At 42.1% G+C, this 27,233-nt stretch overlaps 1 protein-coding gene across 2 annotated transcripts; it reads right to left on the bottom strand.

Annotated features, from left to right (window-relative positions):
- Window positions 1-1,033: 1,033 nt before the first annotated feature.
- LOC102106302 (1-aminocyclopropane-1-carboxylate synthase-like protein 1) lies at window positions 1,034-26,379 on the bottom strand. 2 transcript variants are annotated; one of them, XM_088058287.1, is made up of 15 exons: window positions 26,276-26,379; window positions 13,712-14,325; window positions 12,170-12,229; window positions 9,505-9,575; window positions 8,901-8,970; window positions 7,719-7,785; window positions 7,161-7,258; window positions 6,513-6,590; window positions 5,415-5,515; window positions 4,640-4,729; window positions 3,274-3,319; window positions 2,982-3,123; window positions 2,252-2,394; window positions 1,719-1,872; window positions 1,034-1,513 (listed from the first exon to the last, which is right to left on the bottom strand). In XM_088058287.1, exons 2-15 carry the CDS (start codon window positions 14,306-14,308, stop codon window positions 1,215-1,217), a joined length of 2,016 nt encoding a protein of 671 aa, XP_087914413.1. In that variant the 5' UTR covers window positions 14,309-14,325; window positions 26,276-26,379; the 3' UTR covers window positions 1,034-1,214. The 2 variants fall into 2 exon arrangements, with proteins under 2 accessions (XP_087914413.1, XP_005522637.1); XM_005522580.2 differs by lacking the exon at window positions 26,276-26,379 and adding an exon at window positions 15,454-16,346.
- Between the last annotated feature and the right edge of the window lie 854 nt (window positions 26,380-27,233).

Here is a 27,233-nt window from a genome sequence, read left to right as displayed (position 1 = left end):
GGAAACGCGCACTTCTATTCATTTTTCATGGGCAATTTCCTTCAACTCTTGATTAATATATATACAGAAAAACCAACTCAAATTCCTTTAGGATACCTAAATTTTATAGTACCAGAAGTTAAAGAGCTTTTTATCGGTGAAAAAAGCTTTCCAGTTGAAATACTCTCCCACCAGCATACAGAAAACAGCTTCTTAAAATGGGAAATAGAAGAAGGAGACAGAAGAATACCATTTAGCAAAAAAAAAAATTACCCTGCAAATTGAGAACCAAAGAAAAAAAATTGCATTAATTATTGTGATGATGGTGGAAGGTGCATCCTTGGATGCCTGTGCTAGGTGACAGAAGCAGCTGTACCTGCAGGTACAACTAGCACAGTGGCAGAAGCATTCTCTGCACTCTTTTGCCAATATATGTCATTGTTAACCACAAGGGATGGACTTCCAGGAATAGGAAAAATGCAAAAAGAACATCAGCTTACTATTGCCTCTCCCTTTGTAGCTCTTTTCTGGACATTCTGCCAAGAGGCCAATGGATACAGTTTATTTATGTGAATATGAAAAAGATGAGTAGAAACAAAACCATTTCACCAACTGAGGGTGGTGGATACTGTCTGATCTGGGGTCAGACTGGAAACCAACTCAAAATGAAAAGATTTATAGAACTCAGATAGATGGCCATGGTCCTAAGACCTCAATAATGAAGATGAATCTATGCACATGTTTTTTTACCCTTAGGTAGGGCTAAGTTAGGGCTGACACTAGATTCTATCTCCCAAAAACACCTCTTTGAGACAGCTGGCTGCAGAACAGTTGCACCTGATCATCATTTAAGAGGGAAACTTCACATAACTTATCAATCTATAGTCTCTTTTTGGAAAGTGTGAAGAAGAATAAAAAATTACACCACAGGACCTTATAAGAGAGTTAAGAGCATATTCATTAGAAATGAAATATAAAATACAATGATGCCGCAGAACAGAGAGCAGCACACAAACAAGACACCCCCCCGCCCCATTCCCTACCCTCACCCCAATCCAAGAAAACATACCTATATAGTACAAATTAGAGATCCCAAATAGAGGGGAGAGGAGGGAGCCTACAAAGTAATTTTCTTGCTATACAGAAAATATATTATTTGCTGGAAGTCACTGCTGAGTTGTTAGGGGCCCAGGGTCAGTCACTGCTCAGGAATGCCCCTGAAGGCACACTGACCCCTATTGCTTCCCCACCAGTTTGCTGAACACATCATAGATCTCTGGCTTTTCCTGGGCAAACTGCTTGGCTGTATTTTTCTGTAGCCAGTCAGATGAACGCATCTGTTGCTGCAGGAGGCCAATGAGGTCACCAAGGCTGGAGCTACTGGCACAGGTGGGGTCCTGGTGGCGGGATACAAAAATGACTTCATCTGTGCTATCTGCTTTGCCATCCTGATCTGACTGACAAGGCTGCTCCTTCTCCTCAGCCAGTATCTCCTGCTCACGCTCTTCCAAAACCTTGCGTATCCGTTGCATACCTGCAGTAGTATAAGGAGGAGAAACACTAGTGGATTAGTTTAAGCCACAAGTGTCTCCAAATCCATCAGATCCAGAAAAGGATAATGGAGAAAGGGAGAAAAAACACAGAAGAGGAGAGGATAGTAATAGGCTAAATTTAGGATTAAGAAGAGAAGGGAACAGTGCTGCAGAAATTGTGGTGGGAGGAAAAAGAACATTACTCACCTAACTGCAGCCGGTGGGTCTTGTCAGCAAAGATGATGCGGAACCATCCAGGTTCACTGCACTCAAAGGCTTTTCCACAGGATAGAAGGACCTTATTATCCAGAAAACGCCTCCAGAGCAGCAACTCCTCCTCAAATGTGCCTGTCTTAAGGTACTAGGAGAGTCATCAGAAGGGCCAGAGGTTAGTATCATATAGACTACATCACTGAGATCCTCATGAATTTGGGATTCCCATGAGGTCTGCAAAAGCCAAGGGAGACACCTTTTACCTCTGAAGTATGGCAGCTGTGATACAAAGGAAGAAATGGGGAGGGAAGTGGCTTGAGAGTAGTAAGATTCCTGCAAGGAGGGAAGTTCACAGACTGATGAAAGGAAAAGAATAGAATGAAACATCTGTCAGTCCTTCCCTCTCATCAGATGACAGATTTATTAAAACAAAATGCTTGTCACTATATTAACCTTTCCTCTAGATGCAGTTGCACTATATTCCTGCCCTCATTCCAGGAGAAGCCTCACTTCCTAAGACTACCAACCTTTCGGAAATCAATCCAGACAAAGAAGCCTGCGTTGCGGTTGAGAAAAGGAACCCCAAGCGTCTTCAGCTCATCTGTCACATACGTATGGGCCGCTTTCAGGCGGGCATGGTTGGCCCTCAGGTACACCTGGTTGATCCAGTCTGCCCAGAAGAAGACAAAGAAAAGAATCACAAACTGAGGAAGTATTCAGATCTGTTCAAGCTTCCAAAACACTCAGTGTCTTTTTCTGCTTCACATTTCACCTCCTTTTGTTTTCTTTTTCCTCAAATAACAAAAAGACAGCCAAGAAGTATTTTGCAGTTGCATGTCTGTGGAGAAGAGTATCTCCTTGACCTTCCTGAGGAACTTTCCCTACATTTATAGTTCTCAGTCATCATGGACTGTCAGCATTCCACCCTGGGCAGAGTTAGAAGGCATTTCCATTTCCCTTGCCCCACAAGCCTGTATTCCTTATTTCTGCTCATCTGGTTCTAGATAACACTGGAAATTTCTGTACAAATAGCTACCACACTTCTTCCAAGATGCTCCTCTAACTTCTGCTATGCAGAAATGGTCCTTTTCTGCAGAGCTGTCAGCCTTGCATTGCATGGGCAGCTTCAGGATAATGGAAGACTGTCAATTAAGGTGTACAAAGAGGAGCTCACCAGGGAACATAAGGGGAGGGGAGATCTTCCAGGTACCAAGACACACAGAATGGCAGAGGATTGTACATGGAGCACTGACTCACCTCTGTCTCTAAGCAGCTGTGCAACCTTGTGCTGGACAGGTCCACAAACTCCATGGAAATAACACAAAGAAGCCACTGCATTAACAACATCTTGGTTCTCTGTATATAAGGTACCAAAACGAATTCCAGAAACAGCAAAATCCTGCAGAAGACACAGAGAGACTATTTTATTACACTGAACAGCTGGGATCCTATTACTACTAACTTGATCTTTCCAGCATGAGGAACCTGAGGAGGCCAGACCAAAACCTACCAGTCACAAAGGCACAGCACAGTAACAAGCAGCACTCACCTTGGTTATGCCCCACATCACGTGAGTCCGCTGTGGATCAGGCAATCTGTATGTAGAAGGATGCAGATGGGCAGTTAGTGTCATAGGTGCTGAAGCTTTTGGATCACCAGTGCAGCATTGCAGAAACAGAGAGGCAGCATTACACAATGATAGACAGCGCACCACTGAACAGCAGTCAAGCAGGGAAAATTCAAATGCAACCTAACTTTAGAAGCTAGGAACCCCTTGGAAGAATTTTTAAATATTTCAAAGACACAGGTGCTTACAAGTGCTGCATTTGACATGCAGATTGTCGCTAGAGGACACAAAGTATTGGGCGAGAGTCCGAGTCAGATCATCACACGCAACCAGTCTTCCTGTAGCTGAAAAGCCTTGTGGTTGAAAAGCCTTTATTCGGAGTTTTTCCAATCCTTATATAGTTTTTCCAAACAGGTTACCCTGACTGGTAGAAGGAACAACACCCCCTTTGGTCCCATTGGTGGGACCAGAGAAAACACACCAAGGACATCTGTTCAGTATTGTTTTGAGAAATATTATCTATTTACAGTAACACAATTCTGGAGAGAAACTGCTCCCAGGAACTTTCCCCTGGGAACAGATGAGCCCCTGACAGGCCAAAACCCTCTCAGGTTCAGAAATCCTGTCCACAGCAGATTTCCTGAATATATGAAACTCACACATTTAATGTTAGAAATCAGGCTTCTGCCAATGTATTTGCCAAGAATCAAAAACCATGTTCTTTTACATCTAAGCCCAGAAACACTGAGCCAGGACTCAACTGAGTATATTTTATTTCTTTGCAACTGAGCACAAAAAGATATCTAGCACCACTGGTAAAAACTAGAAATTAAAAAAAAAAACAAACAAAAACCGCAACACCCCACCATACTTTAAAAAATATTTTAAAAGTTTTTCATCTCATTAAAACAATACCTAATAAAAGCCATTATCTAGTCTGTAACACTACTGTGATCTGGAACTACTCTATGGAAAATTAGGAAGTAAACAGCAATAGAAAGCCTTTAAAAGCATCAACAGAAACATGGGAAAAAGATGTTTAGATAGGAGAAAAGAATCACCTTCAACAAATGAAAAATCTATTTTCAGTTTTGGGGACTGTCATAACCCAATATTGATGCACACATTGAGAAGTATACCACAATAAAAATCTAGCTACCATTTTTTTACTTTCTAGATTGTATTTGACAAAATGTATTTGCCATTCAGAAATATAAATAAATAAATAAATGTAAGGTGGATTCAGAATCTGCTAGCTTATGACTTAACTTCCAGTCACAAGTTCTCAGCAAGGCATCATGTTGAATTGTCACTGGAAGATGGCCAGGGAAGTAGGAGCTGCTTTTACCTGTCCATGCTTAGGACACTGTGAAACGTTGCTGATTCATCAAAAACTGACAGCATGTAGATCTCATCTACTATCACATGCAATTCGTGTCTGAAAAAGGACAAAATGGAGATTACAGGAGAAGGCTGCTTCTGATTTAACACAGATAAATTCAGCCCTGCAAATACTTGCTTTATACAAAGAAGAGGGGATGCCAAATTTTGCAGAAACAAAGCAATTTTTCTCAACTTAGATCTATTTTGTGTACATTTAAATAATTTGAGGTATGTCTACTTAACTGTCATCCACTGTAACCACGTAACAAGACAAAGATTCTATAATTGTTCTTCTATATTTCAGCAATCAAAAATTAATTCCTATACGTACTACCCATCCACTCAGCATCTCATAGAATCTGAATCTCAAAGAGTATTATGATCTATGATGAAACTGGGAACCCATATTCATATACTTTGTCTTTACAGATACAGAGAAATTGAGAGGAAAAGAACTCAGCTTCCTATCAGGGAAGCACAGTGCCATAGTGTTTTCTTGGATTACTGAAAAATAAAACTTGCATTCCTTAATGCAAGTTGCTTTGCCACCCCAGATGACTGCATGGTCCATGATCCCAGCACTACCCTCTCCTTTCTTAAGCCCACCAATGTGTGTGAAGAGCAGACCAATTGCCTGACTTAAAAGATATTCACAGATAAATTCAGGGACAGTAAGTACTCCACCAGATTCTGAAGGCTGTATCTGACTCAGGATATCTCAGCCTTCCAAATCGACATACCTTTTAGCAAATTCCAGGTAATCCTGTAGCTCTGACAAGGAGTAGATGTCCCCAAGGGGATTTTGGGGATTCAGAAGAATTAAGGCCCTTACAGTGACACCCTGCAGAATACAAATATCATAGCATTAAGAGGGTGCCTATCATGGGATGAATTTTTAGTTCCTCTACTTAAGCAGTCTCTCATTTAAGCGTGACACAGGATTCCCCTGAAGCTTCCACCATGACTTTTCACCTCAAAGGTTAGATTTGCATATGAAAACTTTCAGCCACAAATTAAGATTTTTTTTTTACTATTAAATCATTTGCAAAGTGAAATGAGCAAAATATTATAGAATTAATCTATGATTTTGAAAAGAGGGAACTGCTACCACCCAGTAATAGTTGCCATCTGGCCATCCAATTAATGAGAAAGATGGTCTCACATGCTCTCAGTATGGAAGTACTTTTTCTGAGCCGCATTATTAATTGGGAAGTAATAAATTACTGAAGACTGCCATGAATGTGGTGAGAAAGATGAGAATTTGAGTTAGGTGGATGCAAATACTTATTTAGAGCACACTTGGCTGGAGATGTCCGAGCTAGTAACAATTCAAAGATGCAACTAAACATATATGGGATTTAGGACAATGCCAAACTTACAGACTAACCCTTCAGAAAAGTCATATTCACATGCATTTTATCCTCTAGAGTTCCCTCCTAAAAAAACTCTCAGCATTCTTAGTGTATTCATCTGCCCTGCTGTGTAGAGCAGTCAGTTTTCAGGTAACTCAGCTGGCCTTTCTGAAGGAGAATCCTGGGTAGTCCCAAATTTTAGTGCATGCCCAAGTACATTTTTTTTGGGTGACATGAATGGGTTCCAGTGCTTTATGAAAGGTCTGGTTTATCCTTTCTGCTGTTACCAAAACTGGACAGATACAACACTGAGGGATTCCTCCTAGAACTGCCCCTGAGTTTGCAAGCCATCATCTCAGATGTCTACAAGGACAACCAGAAAGCCAGGTGCTAGGTTTTGAAAATGCCTTGTTCTTTAGGCCACTTCTGGGATGTGACATCTCCAATATATTGTAAACTTAGGTGATAATGGGAAGCTCAGCTCACCTCTGCCCGGGCATCCTGCAAGGCTTTTTCCAGTTTTTCCACCGTAAGCTGAAAAGGCCGAGTGCTTGTTCCAGTAATCTGAAAGACATAAAAAAGATTTAAAAGGCAAAGATATTTCAATAGAGACTCCCTTGAGCCAATCTACTGAGAAATGTTCCCTGAAAGAAAATAAACCCCCAGCAATAATGACCCAGCATCCATCTTCTTATCCTTTTATACTACAGAGAATAAACAAATCAGTAAGTAAAATCAAAGAAAAGGCCATCATAGGCTGGCCAAAACCAGAATTTTCTTGCTATCCTTGAATAACTAAAGCAATGCAAGATCTCCATCTGCTCTTCCTCCCTGTAACCACCTTCAGTAGGACACAATGTAACTTCTCTCTCCAAGGTTCAAAATTATAATTTTTTTTTCCTTTCAAGGACTTTTATAGGGAGTAAGATACAAGAAAAGGACAAAGCTGGAATCCAGATTAATGGTCTCAAGTGACTTTTTTGTAAACTAGGTGCCCATTTTCCCAGCAATAAACTGTGTAAATGTCCACTGGCTGCAGTGTACCCTTGTTCTGAGAACTGCTTGCAGAGATTCCCAAAGCTCAGCTTTCAAATTTAACTACAGAAGTTGTTATTTCCTTCTCTCAGATCTTACCTTACTGTCTAAATAGACATACACCAGCTTGACATTACCATAGAGGAAGACACTCTGGGTAAAACCACCATAAAAGGGTGTAGCAATCAGAACAGCTTCTGGAACCAAGAAAACAAAGTTGGTTATCAATTTTGTCACAGTCTTCTCTCCTAATGTGCTTTAGCTAAACATGAAAGCATTTTTACAACTGTGTCCCCTGGAAACACTGTAATTCTACTGCCTCTTTCTTCACTTTATTTTTAAATTAATTCTTTAATCTTCTGCAAGAGCCCAAGTAACCATGAGAATAGCCCATGTCTAGTTTGGCAAACTAAAGCAGGGTGCCACAAAAACAGTGAAGGCAGACAGGGCACACACCAAGTGTGAGTGCATGACATCTGCAGACCATGGAAATGAAGAATTTCACAGCACAACTTTGCAGGAAACAAGAACTTTGCAGCAGGCCAATGCCAATTCCACTACTTCACTTCTGTCTAACAGCATTTTAACAAAGTAACATTACTTCCCAGCAGAAAAAAACCAAACCAAAACAAAACTATGTTCCAACCATCCACTTACCCCCTGGATCACAAAGGACTGTAGCTAATGCAGAAAATAAAGAGCCACAACCATTTAAAATAATCACCTACAGAAGAAAGAGAGAAGCTAGTGGTAAATCCATACATAGAAAGTCAATGCTATAAAAGAACAATTCCTGAAATATCGCTGAAATAAATTTTCTCCCTAATTCTCCATTAGAATTTTCCTGCTGAAATCCCACTTCTACCAGAATAACTTTAATCCTGTTCTTTCACAGACACTTTGTTCTGGTGCCATTTTTGACTCTAACAAGCAATTTAGAAAAAGAATAGGCTTAAAGTTGGGGAGCAGTTCTGAGATGCTAGTAAAGCAAAATAATTTTAACAGTTAATATGTGTTATCATTTCTTTATGGTAACAGCAGTTCTGACCTCCTGCCAAATTTGTGTAAAAGTGAAAACTACTGTCTTGTACAGAAGCAGGTTTGACTCTTGCTTCTACAGGACAAATGCTCACAGGTACCATGAGTTTCATTCCAAGTATCAGGAAGAATCTGGTGGCTTGAAGAGGCAGTGATCAGCAAACTGATCAGTGGTAACCTCAGTTCACATTAGCTATGGGGGTCTGTTGAATCACTGCAGCCAGAAAAGCAATGACAGCACCAGCTCCTGCTGCCTTCAGCACTCAGCAGAGACAGGAGCTCCTGACCTCCGCAGGCCCCGGCATGCAGGCTGTATCTCTCACAAGTCAGCAAGTCCTGCAGAGACTCAGGTTCTGATGTCTTTCTAGCAACACTGCCACAAATTTTACAGGCTAAAACTAACTCTTGGTTCAATTACAAATCTTTGTCTTGAGGTATAACAGAGGAACGAGATGACATGGAACTCAACTGAAACAGTGGGCACTCTTTGAAAAGGCTGGAGGATACAGGCATAGTAGGTCCCTGTGCTAAATAGGGAGATAAAAATATAAAGCCTCATTGAAAGTACCAGCAGGAAGAGTTGGGACCCAGAAGTGAAACATGAAGCAAATATACAGTAGACCTGAAGTCTTTTGTCAGAAGAGTGCATCAAAAGCTACTGAAATGAAGAATCAATCTCATTTACATGAGAACAGCTTGCATTCTTACCATATAATTTGTTTAAAAAAACAGAATTTGAACCTGTTTCCCAATAAATGGCAATACATTAGAACAGACACCAATAGACAGTGGGTTACCTACATTCTCTGCTTTAAGAGGTGTAGGGGCCTTGCAGTAATAGGTCAAAAATCGAGCCACTTCTTCCCGTAAACTGAAAAATACACAAAAGCAAATACTGATTCAAATATTCTCCAAGAGGCTAGGCTTCCAAACCTGGTTCACATCTTAGGAAAGTCAAGTCAGGGACTTGTAAAGTCTGGTGAAAATAGCTAGAAAACTGGATAGCTCTGGCCCATGGAACAGACATGATTTTTACACCCAGCAGAGGTGCTGCAGACAATGTCTATAATGGTGCATGCATTTCTGATGAGCTTTAATCTGGCACAGAAGAGAAGGATTAACAACCCCAAGTGTTCAATATGTTTCAAAGAATTCTTTGGAGTTACCCAATTTGTTAACATATACAAGTGCTTTTAAAACTCTGCTTTAGAAAATTTGCATCTTCTCTCACGTGAAAGGATTTTTAACTGTATAAGCTGGTAGGACAGCTAATGTAAAGTTTTACAAAGAAAAAGATGATTAAGTGACCTAGAAAAGCTTTAACAAGAGAATGTAGCAGAAGAGGTTTGTATTCATCCATTCTGTTTATTAAACAAAAAAGAGAAGCATTACAAAAAAGACTTACAACAGATGTCCTTTCCAGTCAGGATACTGAAGCAGTGAAGGGTCCATCAGATTCATATCAGCCTGTGTCAGCTGGGAGAAATTAGAAGAATCATTAAAAGCCCCGTTACCAATAATGGAAATATGGAGATAGACAGGATCCATGTACAGCTGCACACCTGCACAGACACTTGTGCAACTTCAACAGTTGTAAAACTGGACTGGGAAAGCTATTGACCACCAAAATTAATGCAGCTTGGAGAAGCAAGGACCAGCAAACTGATCCGTGATACCTTCAGGTTGTATGAACTATGGGCTTCTGCTAAGTTACTGCAGCCAAAACTTCACTGCACAGAAATCTACAACAAGGATGCAGAGCAGGCAACATACGATGCCCATAACCAAGGTCCCTGAAAAAGAATTTCTCAGCAAATGAAGCAAACCCAAGAGTGTTTTGCCCAAGCTCTGAGGACAACATCTTTTAGCTGGAAAAATAAGTCCCAGTTGTGAAAACTCAGGTCTAGACTGTCAGAAAGAGTTAGAAAGAATTTGAATCAGAGTCAGATATGATTTTTTCTTTAATAAACTTTCAATATATTAATTTTTTTAACAAATTACAGCTTTCATTTATTTCTCAGTTCAAAGTTACTGCATCTTCTTAATAGTTATATTTCTGATTAGTTTGGTAAGTGTTGAAGTGTAACAGGAACTTTCAAAAGACAGGAGAAAAATGAAATTATCTTCCCAATAATTATTCCCCAGGCCAAGCACTTTATTCCTTATGAGAAGTTCATTCTGATCTCAAGTACAGATTGACCTGAACTGTGGAGGTCCTTTTTAATATTTATAATTAGATAAAGTGTGCACACTGCTTTTACCTAGATATTTTTATGTTTATAAGTATCAAGGTTTCACATAATCCAGTCCTGTGAAGTTGCAAGGGAAAGCACAGCCTTGATACAGGCAGAGAGAACATTTTAGATAAACAAAAAGGTAATGAACAAGTATTATGTACAATGTCCCCTCAAATATTTAATGGCAACCAAATATATGAGTTAATACTAAAAAAAGTAAAGGTCAGGAGGACACAAGTAGTTGATAGTGCAAGGGAGGAGGGAAATTCCACATGCAGTGTGAAGGTTTTGCATATGATAACAAAACCATAACATTTTCTATAGGTGTTTTAATAACTGGTGCCAAGTTCCGGAGTTTAAAGACCACGTCCTATCCAATGCAACCTGATATTACAACCTGATATTATAGGACAACACTTCCTTTATTCAGCTGTAGATGTTTTTGGAGTCTATGTAGCTCCAACAATTGTGACTACTTACATCTCTCTCTCTCTCCTAAACTTATCTAGAGAATGAAACACCAAACATACCAGCAGACTTGGGCAAAAACAACTATGAATTAATAAGAGAACCCCTAAAAGTAATGTGCTAAGTATTCTTTAATTTAAGGGTCAGAAGTTGAAAACAGAAACTGGGTACATTATTCAGTGGCAGCAGTATTTTTAATCCCAAATAGAAAAAAAAATTGCCTACAATCCCAGCTGATGCTGCATTCAGTGAATCCATACTGCTACTCAAGGCCATGAGGACTGACTGAGAAGCTGGCAACATCTTTGTTCTGCTTGTTGCCACAAGCATGAACAGTATACGTGAAAAAGTCTCAACTCACTTTCACAGAAGGGCTAATTAAGAAGCAGCTGACTACTGTCTCCCTCTGCACTACTTACTGCAGATGTGGTGTTAAAGACGAAAGGACAGTGAAGGAAGGAAGGCACCACCTACACAGCCTAGAAGACATCTTTCCATGCAGGCATCAGCTCTGCCTTACCTGTTCTTTTAGCTGAAAGGTGGAGTGGTGGGGTAGCATCCCCTGAGTCAGTGGAATAGCAGGCAGAAATAAAACAGGGAACGTTTTGAGGGTGGGAAGTGGTGGAATGGGAGCAACCACGAACTACAAACTGCAGAGACTGACTGTCCAACCCTGAGTCACCTTCCCACCCCGCACACAAGCACACATAGGAAAGAGTGCTACCTGCCCACCTCAAAGGCTGCCTGCCACCTGGGCAGTGATTTTAATGGAATTCTAGAAGCATTCTTCTACAGCATAGTTCTGTCATTTCCTTTTGACTTTTTTTACTCTTTCAGTAAAAAAATGTGCTATGTGTTCCACTCCTCTGTCTGGTGCAAAGCCAGCAGGTAGCAGCTGACCCAGTCTGATTTTGAGAGATTTCACTGCTGCCACTTGCACATTTCAGGTGAATTCAGAACCAGGTGTCCAAGTTGTGTGACTTTATAATGGACAGATATAAAGATACTCAAAATTAAATAGAGTTCAAAACTAATTTCAAAACATCTGTATTAAATCATTTACTGTAAGCAGGGGAAAATAAAATTAATCTTATTTTCATCTAGTTTTCTGAAATAAGTACATCCCAGAAGGGAAACCCATAATGAAGAGGAAGAGAAAAACACCCATGTTGCTATCCTCCTGGAAAAATAAAATAAATAAATGTACAAGTAGTTGTATTCAAGAGTGACTTCCACCAAATTTAAAATTCACAATGAAAAACTTTACCAGAGAAACCTGAGTAACAGCAGTATCTCTAGGAAAGTACAAGCTTTGAAGAGGAACTGCACAGCAAATTCAGTGTTTTATTTTGGAATAGAACTTACCCGCTTGGACATCAGGTCAAAGCAGAGCTTGTTCTCACTGGTGCCAAAGTTTATTATACCCTAGAAAAAGAAATCGTATTGCTTATAGACACATAAAACATGTGAGTACATCACCTTAGCTATCACTTCACTAAATTGCCTCCAAAAAGCTTACCAAGGAAAAGTCAAAACACAGTTCACATAAACTTCACCATATATAACTCAAGTCATGCATCTACGTGTGTACATTTCCATACACATCCCAAGCACTTGGCTTCTTCATCATTAAACTGTCTGTAAATGAACCTGTACTAATAGTTTTTACTTCCTTACAGAACATGTTTAACTTAATCTTGAATTCACTTACTATTATATGTAACTAAAAAAGAAACCCTAAAGTAACCCTGAAAAAAACAAGCTTTACCCTTCAACACCAGTTTTAAACAACCAAACACAAAAAACCCCCAGTTTTTTGGATATATTTCTTTATCTTAAAAGCATTTGTTTACCATTAATTACTGTACCATTCTACTGATTTGCTCAAAAATCATATAAACTTGTAGTCATGATAAGCAGTTTAAATACTGAAATTTTTCCCTCTGGAGAGATGACCCTGAAGTTCCAGGTTTATGATTTGGCCGTATATAGTATGGCATTAGATCCTGAAGAATTCAAATTTACTAGTACATTCTCATTATTGGAAGACTTTGGGTAAATAAATTTTGAAAATGTGAAGGAAAATCTAAACAACTGTACACTTCTGGTGTTATTAAAGTACAAGTCTAATTTTAGATATTTGTTTAAAAAAACTACCTCCTACATAGACAACAGTTCACAGAAGAGGCAGTCTGTACCTTGTAACAAAATCTTCCCTGTGTGTTTCTAGTTAAACAATCTAGTTTTCACCCCCACAGCAACTAAAGTCAGTGCAAATAATAAAATACTTCTAAAGTTTCAAGTAGTTCAGTATGTGAATGAAGGATCTGATTAAAAGTAATCCACATATAAATTGTTATCTATATTTACTATACTTGTTAACCTCAGTAATAATTTGCCATGAACTATTAATACAGCCTTTGTGCCACAAGAGGGCTATGATGAGCTACTTAAAACTGAGCAGCTGAGTGTAAATGGACAGAAAAAGTGCTGAGTGTTATTAACAGTAATTAAAAAAAAAAAGGCTACTACTTAGTAGTTCTACTTCCTGCATCCATCACCTGCAATAATCAGACATAATCAGATAATCAGAGACAGTCCTCAGTGGGCAATAGAGGTGATGAGGTGAAAGGAGGAACATGAGCTCTGTTTCTGCAGATTTCTTACATCTTTCGAGGTCTGATAAAGAAATCAGAACATGCAAACCTGAGCTGAACACAGCATTCGTTTTTGGTATCTAGATGAGCCTCAAAGCTACTTTTAATTTCTTTTCCTCAAACAGTTTGACTCACCTTGTACTAGTGAGATCAAAAAAACCCCACAGTTTCAGCACATCTGTCAGCAAACCTCTAAGAAGCTATTTTTTCCTAACAAGGAAGCCAGGAAAACACTGAGGTTCTTACTCACATTTGGGTTCTTGTCTTCATCATACTTGTCAGCGTGATAGGCTTTGTAACCTTCCTCAGTGGAGCCCTGAAAAATGTTGGCAAAGTTGCCACGAGCAGAGAGGTAGGGGCTTCTCTGGAAGCCGCTGGGGTTACAGAAGCTGTGCATGTCAACCCTCTTCTTGGCAAGCGGCTGAACCCTCATCTCTTGCAGGCTGCTCCCTTTTCCTCCCATTCCCTCAATTTCAGACAGTGCCTGGCTGAAGTCCAAACCCTGAGACATAGCAACAGTGGAGGAGGAGCCACTATGGCTCTGCTTTAGGATGCTGAGCATTTGAGCAAAGACATTGAACATGCGAAACTCATGTTCCCGCTCCAGTTCAAACCGGCGCTGCTCCAGTTGCATCCGACGCTCCTCCACGTCCAAATCTCGCTGAAATCGGCGTTCTTCCATCTGCAAAAAGCGCTCTTCCATGGCCCGCTGAGATGTCAGAGTCTTCAGCAGGAGATCATCAAGTGGGTCCCTCATGCGCTGGCCTTTCCGCTTTTTTCTCAGCCGATGCAAGGCAGAGAAGCCAGGCCGGGGAACAACATTTTGGATCCGTGATGAGTTTGCCATGTTTGGCTCACTGAAACCTGCAAATACACAAAAGTGAAGAAGGAAAAGTGCAGCAAGCAAAGTGGCATGGGCATGCTTTTCTTCCTTCTCCTACCTGACCTAAGAACACCCTTTTATCTACTGTAGTTTATAGAAAGAGGAAATTAAAATCTTTCAGGTACATCCTGAGGTTTACAAGCATTTTTTTAAGTTTGTTTTTAACATCACACACTGGGCACACCATGATGCTGCCAGTCCCAGCCCCTTACACGACCTCCATATTAACCTGAATGATCATCAGTTCCCTCCACTAGGCTATGTGGTGTGCAAGCACCACAGCCAAGAGGACATACCAGTTCCTCCTGACCTCAGACATTAACCTCACATTTGCTATCATCTCTTCTTCTCCAACAATTAATTAATGGTTTTCCATCAGCCTGTCCTAGACTGGTTTGAAATCCCCAGGATTCCCAGACTGTACCCTTCCTGGCAGCTAAGCAACGCCAACTGCATTTTCAGTGCAGGAATCTCATCTCCTGTAAACAAATACACTGTTACAGTGTTTCTGCCACTGACTTGCAAAAACATCTTCTTTCCAAGCACACTGAATAGCTTAGAAAATCAGGCAATGATTATTCCCAAGTATTCTTCACTGTTGAGTGGGTTAAAATATTAGATCTGGAATATATTTTAAAACAATGCAAGGACAGTTTCACCTGCAGGTTTATAGTACAACCATGACAAAAGAGGGTATCCTGATTCAATTCAGCATGAGGACAGCAGACAGCTCTGGTTATGTTCAAGTGATACCAAAAAAGCATGCAAATGGGTTTTTTTCAATAAGGCAATTACTGTCAGCATTATATGCAGAAATCTAACTAGCCCAGCTCATGGACCCCTTTGGATTTCATACACAGTATTTTGCCTAGATCAATAATTCTAGACTACATTTACCTGCAGTGAGATACCTGTGTTTAGGGATGGCCAAAAAAAACACCATAAATTCAGATATCAGCCTTCTACTTAAAAGCTTTTTAGGATGTGGAAAAACAAGGATACAAATGTCATTAAGAAAACCAGGTGTCTATCTCTGCATCAGAAATAATCTTCTCCTTCTGGGAAAATGGGTAGAAACCTTACGCTGGAATGTAAAAGGCTATCCCTACCTGAAGGTGAAACACTGGTTTCAATGGGAATCTCCACCCTGGAGATGGGAGAGTCGTTCTGGGCCCTCTCCAAGAAGGCTCTCTCCATCTCCTGTTCTTCAGGGGAGCCCTGCTGGTAAGACATGGCTTGTGGGGGCTCTGGGGTCAAGCTGTGGTCATCAGAGTTCACCTCCTCACATTTGATTTCCATCAGCTCAGGGTGCTGGGAGTGTCCAAAGGGCAAGGCTGAGGAGGTGAACTGGTGGTGGTAGCTCTCCACCATGCTGCCCTGCAGCACCTGCTGAGCCATCATGCTGCCGCTCAGGGAGCCATAGGCCAGGGCCGGCCGGCTGGTCAGCACCCTGTCCATCACCTCGTAGAACTTCCACGTCCGCCCGCCCCTCGGGGCCTTGCTATTGTCCTTGATCCGCCGGTACTCCAGCTTCATCTTCTTGATCTTCTCCCGGCACTGGTCGCCCGTCCGGTGGATGCCCTTCTCCCGCAGCACCTCGGCGATGCGGTTGAAGACGTGCTGGTTTCGCAAGCAGCTCTCCAGCTCTATCTGCACCGACTCGTCGGCCCAGAGCTGCAGCAGCTCCACCACCTCGGGGTCCGACCAGTTACTGCCGCGCTCATACTTCTTCCCACGGAAATCCATCGCTCCCGGGGTCCCGCCCGCCGCTCGCCCCGAGCTGCGCACCTGCCCCTGCCCCGCCGGGAGGGCCTTTCGCACCTCGGCCCTCGAGGGCGCCCGGGCGGCCCGGCCTCCCCCAGCCCCTACCGGGCTGCAGGCCCTCGGGCACAGCTCGGCACGGCACGGCTCGGCACGGCTCGGCTCAGCCCATCCGCTGGAGCCAGGCGGAGCGAGCTAGCGGGGAGCCGGGCCGGCATGTTCACATCCGGGGTGACGCACATGCGTGCAGCCTTATTCCGGGATAACTTTATCCCGTGCCAGGCGCTTCTCGCGCTCCCGGGGCCGGGCCAGGCTCCGAGCGGCGCCGTGGGGTCCCTCCCACCCTGCCTCTTTTCCTCGCTCCCTGCCTCCCGCCGTCCGTCCCTCCGCACTTCCCGGCCCGGGAGGAGGCAGCACCGACCGTGCCGTGCCGCATCACCCCGTGCCGGGCCGTGCCGAGCCACAGCCGCGCCACAGCCGCGCCTCCCTCACGGCGTTCGGCGCCGCGGCTCCGCCCCGCCCCTCCCCGCGCCGCCCGGCACGGGCTCGCACGGCTTCCCCCGCATCCGCCCCGGCTCCGGCGAAGCGGAGACCTCGGCAGCGGTGCTGCCGAATGCCGCCGGTGGCGCGCCCGGCCCCGCTCCCAGCGCGACCCCGGGCCCAGGTCACCGGCGGCGCTTTTGCCGGGCGCGGGCCGGGCCCGGCGAGAGCTGCGGCGGCAGCCCCTGACAGCGGCTGTCCCCGCTGCCCCCGTGGCCCTCGGACAGCGCTCGGGAACACGCACGGGGACGGGGCACTGCCCGCCGCCCCTGGACACCAGCAGAGGACTTGTGCCTCCAATCTGGCCGTCCCGAGCGACCAGGCATTACAGCAGTTCGTTCCATTGTTTACACCCCACCATCAGTGAGCTGCGTGGTTCAAATCCTTCCAAGCACCCACTCCGTCCTCTGCCACCTCTCTAACTGGGCTAAAGGACTGTAGAGAGCGAATGCAAGATTTCTTCTTTTCCTCTACACCACATCAGCTCGAATTCCCTGCAGGGGTCTGTAACTGCGGAACTCGACTTCACAGAGCTATCCTGCCGCATCAGCCGCGAAGGTGCCTCAAGCCGCGCTGCAGGACAGAGCTAGCAGCACCGTGCCACAGCGGTGCGGAAATTTCAGCCCAGACCCCAGCCTGGCAGGATAAGAACTGAGCCCCAGGGCCGCAAGTACGAACATAAACCAGTAATTAGTGAGGAAACCAGAATGACACGTAGTGTGTCCATATCCTGTATCACCTGTGGCCAATGTACAGGTGGCGAAGCACATACTAAGTTCGTAATTTTTCTCTTAGATCAAAAGATCTACTTCATTACAGCACTAGGTTTTTTATCCAACTGTTATTACCTTCATTCTGGATTTTAATAAATTGTTCACAGCCTCTATGATTCCATTTCCCAGTCTGTGAAATGGAAACAAAAGACTTGATCTTTGCTAAATTTCATTAAATACTTTGAATACTGTCTTGTGGGCAGGGGCAATAAAAAATAAAAATAAATAATAAAAAAAAGACTTAGCTTTAAAAATCACGCTACCTTTCTTAATAAATTATGACCAGAGAGTAGTTTGGATTTGTTAGCGGTCTGCTGAAATAGATCTTGTATTTCACATGCCCATAAGATGTGCTTTTACTTTCCTGTTTGTTTGTTTTTTCTCTGTGGGAATGGCACTCTATGTTCTACAAGTACATACTTAATTACGTAAGGACTTTTACATAGATTGTGTAGTGGAGTACACAAAGACCAGGGCAACAATGAATAGAGTCATTGATGATTGAAGTTTAGTAATAAATGGAAATATATTAAAGGCAGCATGGAATAGAATTTTTAAAAAGCTTTTTAAAGAAGCCTGAGAGCTTGGCTAGAGCCTGTTACACCTGAGGGCCATAACTTAGCCAGACAGCAGCAGAGTATTCTTAAAGTAACTTGTCACATATCCTGGCATCAGGAAAAGGCACTGTTTCAAAATGCAACCATTAAAAGGACTGGAACCTAGATTTGTGATATAAAATTTTAACAAATCTTGAACTATTTTTCATGGTTCAGTTGTTTTCGCCCTCTTATGCCTTGCAAAGCGGAAACTTCATTTTTAAAATGAAAATGAGGGCTTCCATTGTAACCATGTATCAGACAAGCGTGGAGTTGAGAAGGAACATATCACATTCTGTTATATTGCCAAGATACTTGTTTTACCTGCCAGTTCTTTGAGCTGCTTTTCTGATTTAAATGAAAAAGGGAATTAAGAGCGGCTGTGTTCCAAAGTGAAACTGATGTTGTTAAATGTGCACAGAGCAATCCACTGAAAATTGCAAAACCAAAAACAATGACTTTCTCTTCTGAAGTGTTTTGTATGGCTATTTAAGTGACAAAAGTATAGGTGCCACCTAATTTGATGTATCCAAGACAGGCTAATTATTTTAATATTCCTTTGTCAAAAAAAAAAAACCCTACAACTCTACCTTTCTTTTTCATGCAGCAAGCTCAGGAATGCAAAGCAAATGCTGCCATGGTGTTTCTTCCTTATTTTCAGAGAATTTCATGCCTCAGTTTCATCTCAGCTGATGACAGCCAAGTGCCTCCATTGCACATCATTCCTTCCTAGCAAAGTGCATATCACAACTCCATTTCTAACAAGCCATGAAATGTGACCCTGAACATACCACCTCTAAAAAATTATATTAAGCTTCACTATTTCATTATTTTTAGCTTATTATAGGACTACAAGGCATTGATGCAACTACTTAATGATCAGCTAAATCTAAGACAATAATGCTTGCCCTAAACATTGGAGGCCATTGGAGCAGGGGACTGCTCCTCTGCCATTGCCCATTAGCAGTAATATTTAAAATAAAGTTTTGTCAAATCTTTTCCTCAATGGTGCAGTCACAGACAGTACTGAAATGAAAGCCCTAGAATTTCTGTTTGTTCCCAGTACATCTGCAAGCTGAGAGAAGGGGGATCACCGAGTTTCAGGCCCTCAGCTGGGAAATATGACAACCATCATGACGGTTTTGGTAAGGAAAATTTTACAAAAGTAATAGAGGCCTTGCAACTCAGTTTAATGACAGATGGTAATAATAAATTATTTTGTAATTACATAGGATTTAACAATAATAATTATAATAATAAAGCCTTAAAACTATACATGCCTTCATGCTGAGAAGAGGATGGCTCATATAAAGCAGCATTTGGGTTAGCATCTCCATTGTCATGCTGCTTCCCTCTCCTGAAGAATGCCCTTTGCATCCCCTCCCAGAGGAGAGGGCACTTGGCAGCTCCCACTGCTGACACTCCCAGAGCCAAGGCTTCGCACAGCAAGACCTCTCTGACCTGTTGTCTCCATCCCCCTTGGCAGTGTGGAGAAGCCGTGGTGGGCTGGAGATGTCCCTTCCAGGCAGGCGTGGCCGGCGCGGTGACGGGAGGAAGGTCCCTGCAGAGGGTGCTCCAGCCCCAGCTACTTTCCTCTGCCTGGCACGGTGGGTTTGCGTGGGAACCTGCGGCTGGGAAGGAACACGTGGGGGACCCTGGCAGGCTGAGAATGTGTTAGCGAAACATTTAACAGCAGGGCCGCTTGCCCAGCAGGCCTGTTTTCCAGAAGTTTAGTGCATGGCTCTCCATGCTTTGGTGCAAAGGGAAGTTTCTGCTTCAGTCAAGTAAAACTCCATGGTTTTCAAGAGCCTCCAGCATGGGAAAGGATGCTGGGTTGGCTCTTACAATGCTGTAGATCAGAGGAAGGTTACTTCCCAAGGATGTGTAGTGGCTGCTGGCAGCACTTAAGTAAAGTTCAGAAGAACCGTGACCAGAACCACAACCACCTCACCTGGTGCCTATTTACATACTGCCTTGGAACCAGACAAGTTGAGCACACTGAGGTCTACTTCCTAAGAGGTGGCTATAGTAAAAATTCATTGTCATAATTGCAGTTTACAAATTAAAGTCCAAATTGACTGTTGAGACAAAAAGTTTCATGCATCTCCCTAGTTTGGTCAACAGATTAAATAAATAAATAAAATTATATTTTGCCATGCTAACAAAGCTCTTTTAATTCTGCTAGTTTCTCTGGATCTGAGCTACTGCTCTGGCTAGTGATGGTGCAGAAGAGCGCCCCCAGGGTGCTCATGCAGAACTCTGTTCTGCATCCGATTCCCCAGATTGCCAAGAGGCCCTGAACAGCTGAAGCCAAAGCAGCCTTTATTTTTACATTATTTAAAAACGGATGATTGTAAAGAAATGGAAAACACCCTTTCTGCTTCGCAGACTTTCTAGTTGTGAAGCTTATTTGTAATATTCATTATCCATTCAATTTCTTGCAAAACCCCTCAGGCCAACCTCCACAAAATGCTGATTGAAACAAAGTACCTCAACCAAAACTAAGACAGGATCTCATACGTACCAGGATCTTGCTTCCAAACTTATTACGAATTCTTCTATTTCTGTATGTTTATTTGGAGATGAGTTTATTATATCTCACTGGCTTTCAGAAACTTCAAGACCAAACAGCCATTTCAGATGCCTTCTCTTAGGCTTCTTATTGCATTGGCAGGCACATGAAGGGGTGGGGAGTGTACAGTTTTCTTTGCTAAATTAAGGTATCAATTTAGTAAGCAGCGGCAGCACATGGGCATGAGAGAAGAGAAGCAAAAGTTTCTGAGGGAGTCATATCCCAACATATGCCCACAGGGTTATTTAAGGTACTTCACAGTAAAGCCCACAGAGGGCAGTAGGACAGTCTTCAAAAATACTTTGTAAAGTGGAGCTGGACAAAGAAAACTGTAGAAGAAAAGAAGAGTTTGGCTGTTCAGCTCCTAGACTTTATGGGATTAATTCTTTTTTTTTTTTTTCCCAAGTGTCAGTTCTGTACACAATTAAACAGCACATTGCATTTCTGATGAAACTCTGAGCAGATCCACAGGACCTGTCCCACTGAAGGCAAAGGAGATATTATAAGTGCTGAGTGTTTTCCACCCTCAAAGCCAGTGTAACAGCTACACAAACAATTCAGGAATTGTGGTTTACACACTTTCTGTGCAAATTACTTTGAGAAGAGCCAAGTCTGCTTACTCATTCCATGCAAATATTTAGTGGTATTCCCTGGAGCAGGAAGTAGTGGTTGGACTGGGGGTGTTTCAAGAACTGGCTAACCCTGTGACTAAAAACAAACAGAGATAAAGGGAATCTAAGTGTCTAAATTAATTTGTTAGAGGGATTCAAGAGAAGAAATGGATCCAGATTTCTACAAACTGTTCTCTTCTTCAATCTCTCTAAATTTCTGTAGATTTAGCTGCCATAGTATGATTTCTCTAAGTTGTGACTGAATAAGTGTTTCTGTTATAGAAGAAATGGTGGCAAATTTCAGGGCAGGAGCAGATTGCACTTCTGCTAAAGTAATGAGCACACCTGAGGGAATGACAGGGCCTTCTCTTTTTCAGGGTGAAGTAACACTGACTGATGCCACAGGCAAGAAATCAAACCAAATATATCTATTAGGGCAAATAAATTTAACTTTCCATATGACACTGACACTTGTCATCCTATATGCAGAGCAAGCTCCTGCAGTGCATCAAGTTCTCCACTAAGGCTTGCCAGGCACTCAAGGCCAAGGCAAGCAAGGGCAACTCAGCACTTGCAGATTCACACGTACATTTAAGTCCCTTGCAGGGTTCACTGAAATCTTCCTTTTCTAAACACAGAGTTTTTGCATTGCCCTAGAGAAAGAAACCCTGAGAGGCTTCACCATGAAGGACATGTTGTGGCATCTGACAAAGTGACCTCTCTTTGTAGTTTCTTCATAGTTGCTGATTGTAGAAAAGAACTGCAAGGAAAAGCCCAGTTCAAGGGAGTAGAGGTAAAGAAAAGCTACTGGCTCTAGCTAGAAAATGGGGACTTAAAGTTGCTTCCATCTTGACATATTGTTTATATTAGTCAGGCATGCATTTTTGTCTGGTTCCTTTCTTTTTTGGTCATTGCTGCTTCTTGGGCTGACTGATCTGGGAGTTCTTTGCAAATGTTTTCTCCCTTTCTGCTGCCAGAATACAACATAGGTCAATTCAGAACCCACAGGCAAGAAGCCAAAAACCCCTCAGTCCCTTTTGTGACCTCCAAACTCAGATTCACAGATCACTAAAGTAACTACAAGAGATAAAATTCCTTAAGTCATGAAACAACAAAATCAGGTATCAATTCATTTCTCTCCCAGTGCGTGGTCGGACTGTGCTCTTCAGTTCCATGATTTTTTTTTTTTTTTTTTTTTTTTTTGTCTCTCTAGTTTTACATAAGGCATATTCAGGATCTGTCGCATTTGCCTTAAAAGAGAAAAGCCAGACTCAAGGAAGAGTAGGCTAACTGCCCTTATCTGATGCTAAAGATAGACAGAGACCTCCATGTTTGGTCTCATACAATAAACAGTTGGAATTCAATTTCTATATAAAACCATGGGTGAGAATTCTTCAGTATTTTAATATATAATAGTGGGGAGCTTATACTGCTTTTGCCTGAGTTAACTACATGAGCTGATTCTGAGATCATGTTTCCTGTAACCAAGCAGAATACTTCTGATGTCACCCAAAAGGACCTGTTCATTCTCACAGAGCCTTTTCTAGGGAGAGGTGATGGTATCAGTGCAGTTTTTTGAGCCCAGCCACTGCTACCAGGTGTCCTTAGTTTTCACAGGGCTCTGCCAGTGCAACACAGTCCTGCCAGAGCCCCACAGCTTTTCTGCTCTTGGCTCACTGCACTGACAGCAGATTGCCAGCCTCACCCTGGCCTTTTTTTTTTGCTCTGCCAGGCCTGAGAATAACAAATAGTAATAACACTTACTGGTAGCCTTTTGTCTGAGGCTGAGCCACAAAACTTGTAACTGCTTGCCTTGATCAGAGAGCTACAAAGATATCATCGATGTATCCATCCGGCTCAGCTGTTTCTTTTCTGAGCCATATATAATTCCCAAAAAGGAACGGTCCCCTCACATACTGTCATGCTTTCTTAGCAATTCTTACTTAATATTCTTTTATATATTTTTTTCTTTTTAAGCTTTTCTTTGCAGTCAGTTCATGAGAGATAGAGACCTTTCTATTCTCCTTCCCTCATTCTCCCTGTCTTGTGCAAGAGCTTCAGTGATGTTACCCTTAAAAAGTCAGCAATTGCTCCCAGGAGCATTATTCTCCTTGTGAAATTACCAGTACCTCAGGAAACATCCTGAGACCCTATGGCACAGCACTGGCCTGGTGTAAAGGCAGCTGCCTGATCCTCACAGCTCTTTGGTATCTCATCCAGCTATGCTATCATTATCTGAACTCGGTGTGGACCAAAAATAAACTCCTGGTTTTAAATATTATTTTAACGCAAACTTCCTGAGACCAGGCTGGGGAAAGCACCATTGTCCAGCTGTGCAAGGGAGTGAATGAGAGGGAGGTTTTTGAGCTGCTAGAATAAATTTTTAAGTAAGGCTGGCAGAAACTTTTATGCTAATATTTAAATAAAAATAACCACACTGGATTGATTTCCATCTGGAAAGAAGAGATAACTAGAAGTCGTATTAGCACAAGGTTTTGATAGATGTAAGTAGATATTTGACAATGCTACTAAGAATCTATATTCCCTTCAAAGTAGTGCATGGATGAAAAAAAAATTGGTCAGGAAAACAAATGTGGAAGTGGTTGGGATGGAAGTCAAGTCTGCCAAGACTGGAAATCCTTCCAATTTCTCACATGGGTCCAGAACCAGAACTTGAAATCCCTTTAAAACCAGTGCCCCTCAGACACTTAAGTTGAAGCTGGGGAGAAGATCCTCTTGTTCCAACAGTTTCACAACCTGTTATTTGTATTTACAGACTAAAATAAGACAGAAACAGTCAACAGAAGTGTGCAGGTGGTGCTGTTACCTTTGTTTCTAAACAGGCTGACAAACACCTATTTTCTTACTGAGTGATTTCTCCTACCCTTGGCACAGACTGGCAGGGACCCTGTTCCAGCGTAGGATTACCAGTAGCTTGAGACTGGAAAAGAAACTTGTTTGCCCAAAGGCTTGTCTGGTTTGTACAGCTATCCTATCCGGGCTCCCTGTGTTTCTCTTATTATTTACATCTCTACCTGTGGCAGCACTACCATGACAATTCTTGGAAGATGCAAAGTTTTTGAAATCTCACTTAAAAGACTCCCAAACTCTCCTAAGCAACTTAGTGTTCTTCTACGTTTGGAATGAGAAGGGCTTCCTAAAGGCTAACCCTTATCTCTCCTACTACAATCTATGTTGTAAGGGAGAGTTCTTATCCCATCTAGCACTAATTCAGAAAATTATTTTTCTTCTTTCTTTCACAACAAGGTGAGAGGTTAGTGTACAGCCTTGTCAACAAATTGAAAGAAATATAGAGGATATCTTCTCTAGACATCTGATTGTTGTCTTTTTTTTCCTTGTCTCAAGTCTCTGAAACTAATCTATGGCTTTTATGAAACCTGCAATCCATTATTATGTTAGGCTTAACACTCTATCCGAAAACCCACCAGTGCAAAGCAGAGAAAGGAGACTGTTTCGGAGACTATATTAATGTCTGTTTGTCTCAGGATAAGAATGGTCTCTTAACAGTAGCAAAGCATTTGAAACATTCATTTTGTGATCACTTAAAATCACTAAAACCTTCTTGCTGTACTGAAAGCTGTCACCTGCCTTGTATTTGTGTAGTGGATTATTAAATCCTATTTTGTACCTCTCCATATTTAATATTATTTAATTTGGTCCCCCAGCACCTGAAGAGCCCTTTGAATTCTGACTCTATTCTCCCATGTGCCTGCATGCCCGTCAGGGTGACACTGCCATCACATTTGATAAGCATTATCTCTGTTGCACCTATGAAGCCATTAATGACAAGAGTCCCCTCATTGCTCCCTCCAATTTAAGGCAAAGTTCCAAGGAATGATCAGTGAATAAGCTTTTCCATGGGACTGTGATTGAAATTCCTGGAGTTTCACATGGGATCTGAGTCCATAGCTGCCTTATGAGTATCATGTGAAGGAAGATGGAAAACCTTAGCCAAATCAGAGTATAGGACATCTCCTTTTTCTTCCCTGGTTGGTTCCTCTGTCAAAAAACAGAGGGCAGGTGGCTCTGATAGGATTTCTTCTTGACAGGCCGGTGTGCCTGTGTCTTAATACTTTGTTAACTTCTATAGGCTTATGCACGGCTCATTTTTCCCACTTTTTCCAGAAATTGCTACTGTAGTGACTACTATTTAGTTTTCTCCTGTCTTCAAATCTATCACTACATGCACTCTTATCTTACACTTTGGTATCTCATCCCTTTTCTGTCACAGCTCAGAAATATTTCCTAATATTTCTCAGCCAGTTCCCTTAATGCTGGACTTCACCAAGGGTACATGAAGACATATATCTAAGCAGTGCCTGAACAATCCTAGGGTTGAGTGGTATTACACAAAACCATCTCCAGTCTCTCAGAGGCCCATTCCTTCTGGCACTGATTGTGAGCCAGCCCAGTCCCCAAAGCACAACAACCATGTGCACGCAATGTTGAGTTTGACCTCTCTGTTTCTTCTCACTAGTGTGCATTACAGGGGTGCAGACCATCCAGGAGACTGTCACAAAGCTACTTAGATCTGCTGGTCCTGAGTCTAGTTTAGTTCAATATGAACCTTCTCCATCCCAATAAATAGTGTATTCTTCCCTACCAGACAAAGTGAGTTGACCAACACACATCCCACTACACTGGTCCAGTTCCAAAAAGGTTAGTAGATGGAAATAATTACTCTTAAAAACAGTTTGTGGTCACCCCAATCTCATTGTCTACTGTAGAATAGGCAAATGCCTTGTGTGTTTATGACTGCAATTTTACAACAGCTTGTTTCCACTTTACAAAGAGAGGCACAGGGCAATTCAGTGACTTGTCACTGGTCAAAAGAAGTAATAATCAAAGATTCTTCTTGTGGAAAAGTACCAACCAAAGATATCTGGATATCTTCTCAGAGTTCAGTGCCTTATGACAACAGCAGTTTCTTTTATCCAGAACTAGAATGCCCCAGAAATTAACTACATCCATTGTCTAAAGCAAACAAAAATAATTCTCCATACCTTACAGCTGAAGCAAAACACAATTAGAGTAAGATAGTAATTGGTTGCTCTTACCTGTAGACTTTACTGGAAGAAGAAATGCACTGACAGTCAGTCAGATTTTGCCTTATGATCCTGGGTACAGCTGCAGTTATAACTCTGGAAAAAGGCTGAGGAAATGCTCTCTTTGGTGTTTATTTACTTTGTCAGGTACGTTCATCAGATTGCATCAAGGAGCTCCCAGAAAAGCATATGTGAGGATCACACCCCCCCCTTGGAAGGTTTTCCCAATCAGAGGCCATGTCCTTGTGCCCTTGGTTTTAGTCATGTGGCTTCCTTGCAGTATTTAAAGAGCAGAATGTGTGCAGGTTATCAATCATCAGGTGTATGCCTTCTGAGGTGGGAGGGAACATTCAGAATTCACAGCTATTGCTAGAAACTTTTGAAAATCTGATTCTTTGGAGGCTGACATGTTTTATTACATTAAGGAAAATAACAGTTTGTTTTGCAGTTTCTGGCAAATCTTTTCTTCAAAAACTCAATCTTAGTTTGAACTGTGCTATATTCAAATAATTTTAACTCTTATGATTTTTACTAAGCTGTTTTTAAACAATGATTTATTCTAGGGAACTTCATAAAAGTTTTTAGAAACATGTAAGAAAATACTTCTAGGTCTACAAATGACAGATGTTCATTTACTCACTTGTTGAGATGTCAATATCAGATGTTGGTGCCTTGAAGAATGCCAATGCTTACTGTTTTTCAGCCTCTAATTTCAGCATTGCAAAGAAGGTTTCTGCAGAGATCATCTCCTAACCCGAGACTGTTACAGCAAATCCCCACCCCAGGACCTGAGGGAGTACTTGAAACCCCTCTTTTTGAAGTTAATAAAGCTCTGTCAAGGTGAGGGCCAGCACCCTTTGCAGGTGTGTGTCTCAAGCCTACCAAAAGCCAGTCTCTGCTGCTGACATGTTGAGGTCACTTTCCAAATGTGATACACTGTGGGAGCAAAATAATTTCCCCTGGTTTAGTA

Source organism: Pseudopodoces humilis, chromosome 7 (assembly GCF_049639895.1).
Source record: "Pseudopodoces humilis isolate 2021_Gansu_Grassland_sample_001 chromosome 7, ASM4963989v1, whole genome shotgun sequence".
Lineage (NCBI taxonomy): Eukaryota > Metazoa > Chordata > Aves > Passeriformes > Paridae > Pseudopodoces > Pseudopodoces humilis.
This window is presented reverse-complemented; position numbering and strand designations above follow the sequence as displayed.

What these genes read in the sequence shown, in the direction of transcription:
- LOC102106302 (XM_005522580.2), bottom strand. Translation starts at nt 16,090, where the DNA reads ATGGATTTCCGTGGGAAGAAGTATGAGCGCGGCAGTAACTGGTCGGAC. An exon ending in AACCAGTGTTTCACCTTCAG is followed by an intron (nt 14,326 to 15,453) that starts GTAGGGATAGCC and finishes GTGTATTTGCAG; the next exon opens with GTTTCAGTGAGCCAAACATG. An exon ending in AGTGTCCTAAGCATGGACAG is followed by an intron (nt 3,320 to 4,639) that starts GTAAAAGCAGCT and finishes TTCTACATACAG; the next exon opens with ATTGCCTGATCCACAGCGGA.